This window comes from Aotus nancymaae, unplaced genomic scaffold (assembly GCF_030222135.1).
Source record: "Aotus nancymaae isolate 86718 unplaced genomic scaffold, 86718_ANA_hifiasm-v0.15.2.pri h1tg000008l, whole genome shotgun sequence".
NCBI lineage: Eukaryota > Metazoa > Chordata > Mammalia > Primates > Aotidae > Aotus > Aotus nancymaae.
In genome coordinates this window covers 23381580-23395976 of record NW_026988419.1, presented here as the reverse complement: position 1 = coordinate 23395976, position 14397 = coordinate 23381580, and the positions used below count along the sequence as shown (strand labels likewise).

The following is a 14397-nucleotide window of genomic DNA, read 5'->3' as shown; positions in this document are numbered from 1 at the left end:
AGTGCATTAGAATTTGACATCAGATAATTACCAAACAGCTTTCTAAATTACAAAATATTCATAAGTGCTTTGATTACATATTCCAATTAAGAAAAACTCAAGGCAATTATAAATTTAACAAATACAGGGTGGAAGAAATTATACCATATTTTGGTTTACCAGGAATAAGATGGTAACCTGTATTTAATTATTACGGTATGTCAGAAAAACCCAGGGAAATTAGATGCAGGCAGGCATGAATCTGTATCATTTCCCAGAGGAATAATGTAATGATGATGCAGCTATGGTCAAGAATGGCTCTGCTTTAAAGTAACAAAATCCTAGAAACTGAGTTTGTTTAAGAGCCACCAAAGTCTAAATCAAAATAAATTGTTTGATTTCCAAGGTCAGATACAGGATAGATTGGCCAGAATAATTAAACTTGTGGAGCTATCCACAATAGAATTTAGACACCAGAGAAGACTTTGGAATCAAAGTAATTATTAGGAGCTTTTTTGACTTTCATTTACATAATCGTTTTTTATGAAGATATCCATATTCCAATATTATCTTTCACTAAAAATCTTGATCAATAAATTAGTCAAACCACCATTCAGATGTATTAACTGGTATCACTCTTCTCTCTCCTTGAAAAAAGTCCAATGATAAACAATTTTGTTAGAAAAAGGATTTTCCAATCTCTGTAAAAATAAATTATCATACTATAGCAATACCAATACCAATACTTTACATATTAAGTAATTTTAATTATATTGGTAGTACAATGGAGACTGGTCAGATATCAAATATTTTAATTGTATTTAATGCCAAATGGTCTAGTTTAATTACCCATATGCCAGGAAGATACACATATAATGATGTTTATTTGAATAGCTTATAAAATCAATGAAAAGTTATTTCATACCACTGATATCCTTACTTTGACTTTACCTGTTTTTCGATGTTTCGAAGAAGTAAAGTAGGGCTGCTTGGTGACATTTCAAAATCTTGTTCTGGTACAGGATCTTGACACTCATGGGGAACCTGAGGATTCCCTAGAATGTTTAGTGAAGCTGCTTGGTCTGCAAATTGTATTTGTTTTTTCAAAATGTCTTTTGGAAGTTGACATTCTTCTAGGACCACTATCCCCTATACAAAGAACAATGAGAAAGTTGAAATGAAAACTAACTGATCACCTTTAATGCTACAATGCACTTGAATCTATGCTTCCTCTTATCCCTTGGAATTCAGAAAACATAAACTTGAAAGAATAGTTTAACTCTGTGAAGAATTAGCTGGTTTAAAACACGTGCCGGGCGCCGTGGCTCACGCCTGTAATCCCAGCACTTTGGGAGGCCGAGGCGGGTGGATCACGAGGTCAAGAGATCGAGACCATCCTGGTCAACATGGTGAAACCCTGTCTCTACTAAAAATACGAAAAATTAGCTGGGCATGGTGGTGCGTGCCTGTAATCCCAGCTACTCAGGAGGCTGAGGCAGGAGAATTGCCTGAACCCAAGAGGCGGAGGTTGCGGTAAGCCGAGATCGCGCCATTGCACTTCAGCCTGGGTAACAAGAGCGAAACTCCGTCTCAAAAAAAAAAAAAAAAAAAAAAACACGTGCAGCTAAAATAACCTGTATGGCTGATAGGCTGGACTTGTAAAATATTTTTTTAACTTAAATACATGCAGTTTTTAAAAATTAGTTTTAATTATTGGCATTAAAACCATGACATATTAAAATAAAATTAAAGGCATATTATACACTGAATATGGACATTTCCGATTGAAATCTAGAATATTTCCTGATAGAATCTTCTGATATTTTGGTCACTAGCATATCTATTTATGTTTTACATTTGAGTACTCCCAATTTTATAAATTAAAACACCAAATTTACAAACATCCAAACAACAATCTAACTCTATCCTAACTCCTTTCAAAGCACCCTAAGGAGTCCTGCCCCTGTTGCTGTCAGCCAGCAACCAGGGATAGGACTGCACCACTGAGAAAAAGTACTCTCTGGGCCAATCAGAGTTCTCGCTGCTTTCAGGGTAACTGTGTTAATAATAAAGACACAAGCTTTCAACTTTGATAGAGTATATTCTGAATTGTAAGGAACTAGGGGAATGAGTAGGGATCAAGTTGTCTCTGTACTCCCTGCCTCCTACTCACAAACACTTATTCCTCAACTGGTTTGCTCGGCTTTCTCCTCCATTCCCCAGCTTCCTCACTCCAACTATTCTCAACCTTAGGTTCCTCAGAGGCAATGGAGACAACAGAGAAAGAGAAAAAAGGAGTGCAAAGGCATGATCTTAATGGTTTCATAGACAGTTCTCATTGTAAAACTTCTTTCCTTCCTCTCCCTTCTACCACCCTTCCCCCTGAAAATAATACAGTAATATATATTGTATATATATTATACATACATAGATACTATATATGTTTTATATATATACTGATATTACATATATTATATATACACACAGGTTTTACATATCTAATATATATTTGAAAATATATATATTTGAAAAATGCTAATAAATTCCTATAGGCTAGTTGGAAAAGTATTACACTCCTAATGTGGCTAAAATACTATATTCTTGTAATAAATAATAAACTAACATATTAATATTAGACTGCATTATTTAAAAAAATGGAATGAACTAAATAATTTCTGTGGGCCACCAAATCATGTTTATAAGATGGAAATTGCCTATGGATAATAATGTGTTATATAAGTTTTAGTTTACACTATATAATTTAGAGAATATATAACTTTAGAATGCAAATATTCAGTTATGGTATTAAATGTATATTTTATTATTTCATAGTAACCTACTTTTGGTAAAAGTAGTAAATGCACTTTTTTTTTGAGACAGTCTCGTTCTGTCACCAGGCTGGAGTGCAGTGGCACAATCTCGGCTCACTGCAACCTGCGCCTCCCGGGTTCAAGTAATTCTCCTGCCTCAGCCTCCTAAGTAGCTGGGACTACAGGTGCCTGCCACCACGTCTCGGCTAATTTTTGTATTTTTAGTAGAGACGAAGTTTCACCATCAGGATGGTCTTGATCTCTTAACCTTGTAATCCACCCGCCTTGGCCTCCTAAGTGCAGGGATTACAGGTGTGAGCCACCATGCTCAGTTTAAATGCATTTCTTTTTTACAAAATCTACAATTAGAATAGTGCTAATATGCTGACTTTTCCAAGGAGAAGGGCATCTACTTGAACCCAATTACTGTTTTCTTAGAATGAATAAATGGGGCTTTCAAGAAATCTGAAGAAACATGTTCAAAAGTTCTTTTTTCATTTGGTATTTTAAAAATTAAATTAGATATAATAGATACAATATCAATCTGAAAAGCTCCCGAGAGTATCCATTCAAAATTTCTACAAGTCTCTCTCCAGGTTTCTCACAAGTACCTGCATGTAAAAGGAACATAAGTTTCCACCTTATCAATTTAACTGCAATTGTCTTTGGTTTGATTACAGTTTATATTATGGATCAGTCTGTATAGATAGGCCTGATTTTATAATCCATATTTATAAATCTGCATCTATGGGAAAACTCTATTCTGAATTTCAAAGTTCTATTTCCAAACCTTTAAAATACTACCTTTCTATATGTAGAAAGCCTGCTATAGTTAGTTTAATAAAGAATGATATTTTAAAAATTTTACCAGTGAGGCAGAGCATGGTGGCTCACATCTGTAATCCTAGCACTTTGGGAGGCGGAGGCAGGTGGATCACTTGAGGCCAGGGGTTCAAGACCAGCCTGGCCAACAGATCAAAACCCTGTCTCTCCTGAAAGTACAAAAAATTAGCCAGGCATCATGGCACACGCCTTTGGTCCCAGCTACTTGGGAGGCTGAGGCACAAGAAATGTTTGAACCCAGAAGGAGGAGGTTGCAGGGAGCTAAGATCACACAACTGCACTCCAGCCTGGGTGACAAAGACTCTGTCTAAAAAAAAGAAAAATCAAATTCAACCAAGGAGACCTTCATAGTTAACTTCATAATCCACTTTTCCCCCCATAAACTACTACCCTGAACAAAACTCTTGGAGTGTAAGGAAAGTGGCCCATTCTGATCCATCACTGCTAAGAATGGAGAGGAAAGGGTTGCAGATTTAATCCTCTGGGGACATAGCACATAGTTAGTTTCTCTTCTTAAAAAAATTAGTAAAAGGATAGTCTGATAGGTCAAACAACATAGATAACAAAGATATAAATATTTTTTAGAAAAATGAGTTACAATAACTGAAACAAGTGAAGGTGAAAACTCTAGCATAAGATGAAAGCAAATCGACTGCTTCTGAGAAGACAACTGCTCCTGACAATGCAGGGTCTTCAGAGAAAACATTGTGTGAAAAAAGGACTGCCTCAGCAACATCTCTATTATTCACGTAAATTCACAAAAGCTAATTTTAAGCAAAAATTTAAATAAAAAATTTAAAACACATAAAAGGTACAATTTAAAATGTAGAAGCCCCTACTGCAGGATAACAAAAGAAATCTAAGAGAAACCCTTTGACATAGCCAGTGTTCCCACAAGAAAAATATTTCAATTTTTTTCCAAGTATGACAAGAATCTGTTGTATTATTAGAAAGCTGAAGCGGGGAGAAGAGGAAATATAGGAATCTGTAATATATGGACAAAGTTGTCCCAAGAACCACCAAAGGATGTTGCTAATAACTGCTTTCTTCTTCTCTCTAAAAACTTAAGCAAAATTTAGATCATATAAGAATGGTAAAGGGGCGAATCATATACTTTCTGACTTAAGGCACAAACTAGCACTTATTTAAACAGGATATTTACAAAGTAGCATCTCTCGATCTCTTTCCCGTCTCTTTATCTCTAATTTAACTGAGAACTTTTTTTTTCCATTCAAAATACATTAAACAGAAAGTTCTGTTTCAATACAGTACTGGCCATCCTTCTCAAGTTTTTTTCTTATAATAATTCAAGAAGCTATAAAAACAAGGAAAGTGATATTTTTCCTATATAATAACATCTCAACTAAGCTGCATATAAACAACTAAACACTTTGATTAATTCTTAATTAATGTAATGAGAAACAACTAAAATAACCAAAAAAAAGTATTCTAATAGCATAATTTTGTGACATTTTCCATTAAATAAACATAATGCTATTCTTAAAAAACAAAGGGCCAGATACACATTTATCCTGAATTAAGAAAAAGGTAAGGCCATATAAATCATTACAGGGAAGTTTAGATGTTTTTCCTTAAAACAATTTATTCCAATAGATGTTATATAAACCTGCAATCAAAGTTTTAAAAGAATTTAGACAAGAAGTATACTGTACTGCTTAGAAAATATAGAATATTAAAATATGCTTTCTCAAATTAAAGGTTTATGAATCAGACTCTCTAGATTGAAATACAAATCTTATTCATCAATTGAACTGCAAACCCACTTTCTTGGAAATATCAAAATTGTTTTTTTTTTTTTTGACTCATTCTTAGAACTCTATTTGCTATTTTTAAAACGTGTGAAATTATATCCTTTAAAGAAAATAATCAAAGAGGAGAGATTATGTGGTGATCTTGAAAGGACTGGGAAATTACTAAAACTGAAGGCTCCTGCAAAGATAACAGTGAATGCTGGGTGCAGTGGCTCACACCTGTAATCCCAGCACTTTGGGAGTCCAAGATGGTGGATCACTAGGTTAGGAGTTCAAGACCAGCCTGGCCAAGATGCTAAAACCCCATCTCTACTAAAAATATAAAAATTTGCCAGGCATGGTGGCGTGCGCCTGTAATTCCAGCTATGTGGGAGGCTGAGGTAGGAGAATCGTTTGAACTCGGGCAGCAGAGGTTGCAGTGAGCCAAGATTGTGCCACTCCACTCCAGCCTGGGTGACAAAGCAAGCCTCCGTCTCAAAAAATGAAAATAAAAAAATTTTTAAAGGCTGGGCACAGTGGCTTACGCCTGTAATCCCAGCACTTTGGAAGGCTGAGGTGGGCTGATCACAAGGTCAGGAGATCAACACCATCGTGGCCAACGTGGTGAAACCCCTGTCTCTACTAAAAATACAAAACTTAGCTGGGTGTGGTGGCGCGTGTCTGTAATCCCAGCTACTTGGGAGGCTGAGGGAGGAGAATCACTGGAACCAGGAAGTCAGAGGTTGCAGTGAGCCAAGATTGCGCCACTGCACTCTAACCTGGCAACAGAGCAAAACTTTGTCTCAAATAAATAAATAAATAAAAACGGATGGCAGTGAACAATGAGAAAAAGTGACTAAAGCAATATGAAACTTCTATCAGGAGACACTTATTGAACGTGGTTCCCTCAAATCTCACAGAACTAGTAAGCCAAAGGTTTTAGGTCTATCCTCCTTTCTTCCTTCCTACAGACACCATCAATAATTCCTACAAGGTGTTAAACAAATTTCATCACTTCCTAGCTTCTTCTCTCCTTGTATAACTCCTACTTCTGCTCCTTTAAATATCATACTACTTTGTCATTCCTGAAACTGATTGTGTTGTTTTACACCTTCAAACCTGTAAAAAATGCCTTTTTCTAGTTCCATTGGTTCATTAAAAAATTACTATTCATCCCTCAAAGTCATACTGATATGTCACTTTCTTCTCTTAACGTTTTCTCCAACCCTCTTACCCATAAGTATTCTATGGCATTTCAAATATCTTATAAAAACATGTATTACTGAATATATTACATATATTGAAACGATTATATGTTTTATCTCCCTTACCAGAATATAAATTCATGATAGATAGATCCTAAAATTTATTAACCTTTGTGGATGTGTACACCCCTAGATGAATCTAGGCAAACTATAAGGTTCAAGGACTCTGATCCCTCCCCTTCTCAGCTTTTTCTTTTCAGACCTATCCCTGTCAATCTTCAATATTAGACTATCTCCAGTATGTCTACAGTATTACCAGATAGAATACTGTTTCCCACAAAAACAAAGTTACAAATAAGTATTTAGCAATACTTAGATTAACATGCATAAGAACTCATTTGTATTGTTGATTCTTTATGAAAATAGACCACAACGAACATTCCCATTTGAAAATATAAAGAATGAGGAATATATGTCAGCTATTGGTCTATATTAATGCTAACATTCTGTTGGACCAATATTGTGAGAGCTCCTTACCCTAGGGGCAGGGCTTAATCAGGCCCTTATTTGTGCTTCCTATTAAAGGGTAATTTCTATCCACTGTTCTCTATGGCTCCTGAATCGGCCTATAAAAGCTTCTTTCTTTTATATTACCTTTCTTGGCAATATCAGCAAATGTTTATGACTTCTTTAGGAATTGCAAAGCTCTTAGCCTGCTTCTTTTTTTTTCACCACGTTAGGCAGGATGGTCTCAATCTCCTGACCTCGTGATCCGCCCACCTAGGCCTCCCAAAGTGCTGGGATTACATAGCCTGCTTCTTGTTCATAGAAGGTTGACGTTTTAAGGACTGGTTTAAGTCTTAGCAATAAAAGCCTTTGTATAGCTCAAGCTTGTAATTTCTTTGGTACAACTCACTCAAACTCAGAAGGCTTCTCATCTATCTGTTTTCAGGCAGTTCCATGTACTGACAATCACACCCACAGTTCTCTGATGCATTCTCAAATGATATTTCTTTTGCCCTCTAACCCCTATACCTATCTACATACTCCTTCCTCCTGTCCCTCTTTCTCTACTTCTTTGTTGGGGCGGGTCTCATAAAGCTATTAAGTGCTGATGGAAAATCCACTTTCTTAATCTTCCTCCACTGCCTTAAGTGTAATTTTATCCAGCTCAAAGGTTTTGCTAAGGATTGTATCCTTAGTCTGGTATTTCGCTCCTAATCACTTTGGTCCTTTATTATTCAAAGGTTTTCTCAATCCTATCTCTTATCATACAAAGTAGCAGAGGAAGTTTTGCCAACTTCATAAGGCCTTGAATTTCTAGAAACCTATTCCTTTTCATTTCTGTTTTTAAACAGGTTTGAAAAAGACCTACTTAGAAATTGTCAATAAAAAGCATTATCACAAAGTAAAGGCCAATATATAGGACAAAGTCTAAGCAGAATATGATCAAAGACCAAATTAGCAAATTAAAAGATAGATAGTAAAGAATTCCTGTGGTACAGAGAGACAAATGAGATTAAAAAACAAAAGAGCGGTTAAGAGACATAAAAAATTTGTTTGAACCTGTCAACCTACTGAGAATTTCACAAAAACGGAGAAGAAAAAAATTGAAACATGCAATACTTGGATGATAGTAGCAGAGAATATGCTACAATTGAAGATGTAAAACCTCAGATTAAACATGGACTCTGGGCTGGGTGCAGTGGCTCATACCTATAATCCCAGCACTTTAAGAGGCTGAAGCAGGTAGACAGCTTGAGCCCAGGAGTTTGAGACCAGGCTGGGCAACATGGTGAAACCCCATCCCTACCAAAAATACAAAAATTAGCCAGGCATGGTGGTACGTGTCCATAGTCCCAGCTACCCAGGAGGCTGAGGCAGAAGAATCACTTGAGCCTAGAAGGTCAAGGCTGCAGTGAGCCATAGTCATGCCACTGTACTCCAGCCTGGGCAACAGAGCAAGACCCTGTCTCAAAAATATAAAAGAAATTGTTTTAAAAATGTGGACTCCGAAAAAAAAAAACCATATGTCTACACAAAGACTTAGACATGAACATTATTCATAATAATACATACAGCAGCATTATTCATAATAGCTAAAAATAAAAACAACCTAAATTTCCAGAAATTAAGAAACAGATAAACAAATTAAAGTACAAACCTACAATAGAATACTGCTCAACAATAAAGAAGAAAAAACTACTTATACATACAGCAAAACAGATGAACCTCAAAAGCATTATGCTAAATGAAAGATCGAAACAGAGATTAAATGTTTTATTTATTTGACTTATATAAAATTCTAGAAAAGGCAAAACTATAGCAATAGAAAACAGATTAGTAGTTTCCAGAGAAAAGAGCCTGAAGGAAGGAGACTGACTGCAAAGAGGCAGAAGTGAAATTTTTGAAGGTAATAGATACGTCCTACATTATAGTTGTGGTGATGGTTACAAAAGTAAATATTTGTCAAAATTCAGTGAACTATACAGTTAAAAATGTGTACTCTGAATACCAAAAAAACATAAAGACAATCCTTTGATACCTGTTACTAAGAATATAGAGCATCAAATAAACTACAACATCTTAAAAGGTACCAGATAGAAAAAACAGTACTCAAAAAGGAAAAATAATCACATTGACAGTAGACTCCTCATTAGTATCAAACAAAACAATAAAACAGAATCTTTAAAGTGCTCAAGGAAAATAACTGTCAAACTAGAATTTTACACCAAACTAAAATACCTTTTAAGAGGATAAAATGAAGATATTCTGAGATGTACAAAGACACAAAGTTTAAGTCTCCAGAGACCCAAATGTCAAAAACTCCTATCAAGGCATGTCTTTTATTTCTTTCTATTTTATTTTTTAATTGACAAATAATAATTAGACATATTTATGGTATATTATAATGATATTTCAATACATATAATATATAGTGATCAGATCAGGGTAATTAACATATCTATCACCACAAATATTTATCACTTCTTTGTGGTGGAGTAGGAAGCACCAGGAATCTGTCTCCCGACCTAGACACCACCTGCATTGGCAGAATCTGTCTAATGTAATTATTTCAAAAATCTGGAGTTTACTGAAGACTTGCAAATTCTTTTTTTTTTCTTTCTTTTTTTTTTGAGACAGAGTCTTGCTGTGTCGCCAGGCTGGAGTGCAGTGGCGCAATCTCGGCTCACTGCAACCTCTGCTTCCTGGGTTCAAGTGATTCTTCCGCCTCAGTCTCCCAAGTAGCTGGGACCACAGGCACGTGCCACCACGCCCGGTATTTTTTTTGTATTTCTAGTAGAGACGGGGTTTCACCATGTTGGCCAGGATGGTCTCGATCTCTTCACCTCATGATCCAGCCGCCTCAGCCTCCCAAAGTGCTGGGATTACAGGCGTGAACCACCGCGCCCGGCAAGAGTTGCAATTTCAAGGGGCAGGCTTGGACAGTAAGAGTGCAGTTAATTTTCATCAATTTTAGCTCTTAGCACAATAGCAGCAACCCATCTCCACACCTAGTCCCATGGCAGGTAGCCATTTATGCATTTCTGAAGCAGTCTAGGTATAGCCTGCGTAAGCCAGGGTAGAGGAAAAGGGATCTTATCCCACAAATATTAGGGATCTGTGTTCCGATCACTGATTGCAACCTTTGATTACAGAGGTACAGACAAAGAGGAATACCACTATTGTTGTAGTACTTCCCTCCTTTATTGCAATTCCCTCCTCCCCAGGCTGAAGGCTTTCCTGGGGATTTAAAGGGCCAGCACTTAAAAAAAAAAAAAAAAAAAAAAAAAGAAAAAAAAAAGTCCTCTCTTCATTTTTCTCTTTTCCCTTTTTGAAAGCCAGACACTAAAACTGGGTTTTTTGAAACAACTGTATCAATGGGGAAAATTAGAAAGCAACTGTGCATTTCCAAGAAAAGGCACAGGCTCAGAAAAAGAAAATGAGATTTTTAACTATACACTTCAGGTTTATTCTTGCCACACTGACAACCTACAACAATCGAAAAAACAAACTAATAAACAAAAATAATTTTAAATGTCCTGCAGAAAGAAAGAGAATCTGATTTCCAGAGTTAACACATTATTAGATTCGAATGTCCAGTTTTCAACAACAACAACAAAAAAAACACAAAGCACACGATGAAACAGGAAAATATAATGCATTCAAAGGAAAAAAAAATAAACAGAAACTGTCCCTGAAAACAAGATGGAAGACCTATTAGACAGACTTTAAAACAACTGTCTTAAAGATGCTCAAAAAGCTAAAAAAAAGATGTAAAAAAAATTATGAAATAGATGTTATGAATGAAATGGAAATATCAATATGGAGATAGAAAACCTGAAAAGAAACCAAACAGACATTCTAGAACTGAAAAGTACAATAACTGAAATGAAAAATTCACTAGAGGTATTCAAGGGCAAATGTGAACAGGCAGAAAAAAGATCAATGCACTTGAAGCCAGGACAGTAAAAATTATCAAGTGCAAAGCATAAAGAAAAAAAAAAATTAAAGAAAAGTGAACAAATACTAAGGGGCAAATGGAACACCATTAAGTGGTCCAACATTTAAATGTGGGCATTCCAGAAGAAGAAAAAGAGAGGAAGAGAGAATATTTGAAGAACTAAAGGCTAAAAACTTCCCAAATATGATGAAGGACATGAATACAAATATCAAAAGCTGAATGAACTCCAAATAAGATGAAAACAAAGAATACCACACAGAAACACATTATAATGAAACTACTGAATGACAAAAAGAAAGAATCTTGAAAGCAGCAAGAGAGAAGCACATATAAGGATCCTCCATAATACTATCAGTAGCTTATTATGAGAAACTTTGGAGGTCCAAAGGCAGTAGGTCAATATATTCAAAGCAAAAAACAAACAAATAAAAAAATACAAGAAAAACCCTGGCCAACCAAAAATTCTATTATATTTGGGAAAATTGTCCTTCAAAGGTAAAAAATATTAAGATGCTCTCAGGTAAACAAAAGCTGAGGGAGTCATTTACCACTAAACCTCCTCTGTGGAAAACACCTAAGGATGTCCTGCAAGGTGAAATGAAAGACCTAGATAGTAACTTAAAGCTGTATGATGAAATAAAAATCTCAATGAAGTTGAATTCATGCATAATTATAACAGCTAGTATTACTGTAACAATAGTTTGTATTTGCTTTCTACATGATTTAAATAATTAGCACATTTTAAAAAAACAAAATTAATTCCAAAGCTAGACTTGTGGTAACTTCGGTTTCTAACTCCACATTTTGTTTCTACATAATTTAAGAAACTAATATATATAAAATCATTATTAATTAGGCTTTGGGACACATTAAGTAAAAGACTATAATGTTGTGACATCAACAACCAAAAGTAGTGGGAATAAAGCTGTAAAGAAAATGAGTTTTTGTCTGTTAGTAAAGTTAAACTGGAATAAATTCAAATTATAATGTAATAACTTTATGATGTTAAATGAAATCCCCATGAGCAATCACAAATCACAAATAAAGTATCTACAGAATATATATAAAAGGAAATGAGAAAGAAATTTAAACATTTCAGCATCAAAAAAAGTCAACTAAACACAATGGAAAACAGTACTGCAGGAAATGAAAAACAAGAAAGATATAAGATATGTAGAAAATAGCAAAATGGCAGAAATAAGTCTATCCTTCTCAGTATTTACTTTAAATGTAAATGGATTAAATTCCCTAAAACACAGAAATTAGAATGTATAAAAACACATAATCCAACTCTATACTCTCTAGAAGAGATTCAACTTAAGTCCAATGGCACAAATTAGTTGAAAGTGGTAGGATTTTTTTTTAAATTATATGCAAATAGTAAGAGAGCAGAAGTGGCTATATTAGTATCAGACAAAAGAGACTTTAAATCAAAAAAAAGACTACAAAAGATAGGAAGAACATTATATGTTAATAAAAGACTCACTATAACAAGATGTAACAATTATAAACATTTATAAAACCATGCTGCAAAGAGTTAAGAAAACCAGTCTAAATTCCTATGTTTAAAGGATAACAGATAAGAAACAACTTGTTGAGATACTGAAACTCAAACTATGACCCAAGGAGTAAGAAGTCAATAACTAACAAAAATTCTTGAGTTTGTAGGATAGCAGATAATTAAAGACATAACCCACTGAGATGCCAAAACTCTCTAACCTTGTAAGAACAAGAAAAAATTGGCAAAAAGCAGTTAAAATTAAGATGGCTGACAGGAGTTTACACAGAATGAGCTTACTGACATCACAGCCTAAATTTCTACCACGTTTCATATTAACTCCCCAAATCTGCACATGCAATCCATGAGTTAGCATGAAGCGATAACTGCACATGCCAAAGAACTTTCCAAAACTCTCCTTTCCTTCCACCAATCACCTGTTAATCCCAATATCTACCCCCAAATCTATTCTAATAAACATGCTGCCACAAAAATAGCATGGGAGAGGGGAGGCAGAACAAGATGGCTGAATAGAAGCCTCCAGCAATTGTATCCCCACTATCCCCCACCATAGGAACACCAAACTTAACGCTATCCACATAAAAGAGCATCTTTATAAGAACTAAAAGTCAGCTTGGTTATCAGCTTGGCCACAGTGGGGTAAAGCACCAAGCATTTCTGGATCTACCCTGGGCCAGAGGTGAGCCCACTGTCCTGAAGGGAGAGGCTCATGACTGGCAGCATTTACCAAAAGCTGACTGAAGAGGCTTTGGGCCTTCAGTAAACATTGGCCATAGGCAGGCAGTAGTTGCCATGGCCCTGGGATATAGTGGAGGCCATGGGAAGGAACTCCTTTCCTTAAAGAAAGAGAAAAGAAGGGTAGGGAGGACTTTGTCTTGTGACTTGGGTGCCAGTTCAGCTGTAGTAGAATACAGCACCAGGTGGAGTCCCACGATGGCATCTCTAGACCCACCCGAGGCTGGGGAAAACTTGCCACCCTTTAGGGAAGGCACAAGCCTGGATGGATTTGCCACCTGCTGATGATGGTAAAACCGTTGGGCCTTGAGGAGACATAAATGATAGCCAGGTAGTGGTCACTGCAGGGCTTGGGTGAGACCAGTGCTGTGCTGCCTTCTGTCTGACCCTGTGCAGTTCCAGTGGTGGTAGCCACAGGGGTCCTTATGTCATGCCTCTCCTAGCTCCAAGCAGCTCAGCACAGAGGGTGAGACTATGTTTCCTTGGGGGAAAGTAAGAGAACAAGAGTCTCTGACTGGTAATCCAGAGAATGCTTTTGGATCTTACCCAAGACAACTAGGTAGTACCTGTATGAGCCTACAAAAGCTGCAGTGTTACTAGGGTTGGGGTGCTCCCTAAAGGAGATATGACTGCAGTGACCAATGACTTAGATCACAACACCCAAGTCCGTTTGAATATCTGGAAAGTATTCTCAAGAAGGACTGGTACAACTTAGCTCAGACTGCAAAGACTAACAAATACCTAGCTTTTCAATGCCCAGACACAGACAAACATCTACAAGTATAAAAAACATCCAGAAACACCCAGCCTCACCAAATGGACTAAATAGGGCACCAGTGACCAATGCCAGAGAGACAGGGGATATGTGACATTTCAGACAGAGAACTGAAAATAGCTGTTTTGAGAAAGCTCAATGAAATCTAAAGTAACACAGAGAAGGAATTCAGAATCCCATCAGATAAATTTAACAAAGAAATTGAAACAGTTAAAAAGAATCAAGCAGAAATGCTGGAGCTGAAAAATGCAATTGACATTCTAAAGAATGCACTAGATACAGTCTTTTAACAGCAGGATTGAACAACAACAACAA

General features: G+C 36.1%; 1 protein-coding gene across 4 annotated transcripts in view; it reads right to left on the bottom strand.

Moving 5' to 3' along the window:
• KANSL1L (KAT8 regulatory NSL complex subunit 1 like) overlaps positions 1 to 14397 on the bottom strand; it is a 143735-nt gene that overhangs the window by 71188 nt on the left and 58150 nt on the right. For all 4 annotated transcript variants that reach the window (XM_064373041.1, XM_012445995.3, XM_064373040.1 and 1 more), the window contains exon 4: positions 931 to 1128. In XM_064373041.1, the coding sequence (XP_064229111.1) occupies positions 931 to 1128 (198 nt within the window). The remainder of the gene's footprint in view (positions 1 to 930; positions 1129 to 14397) is intronic.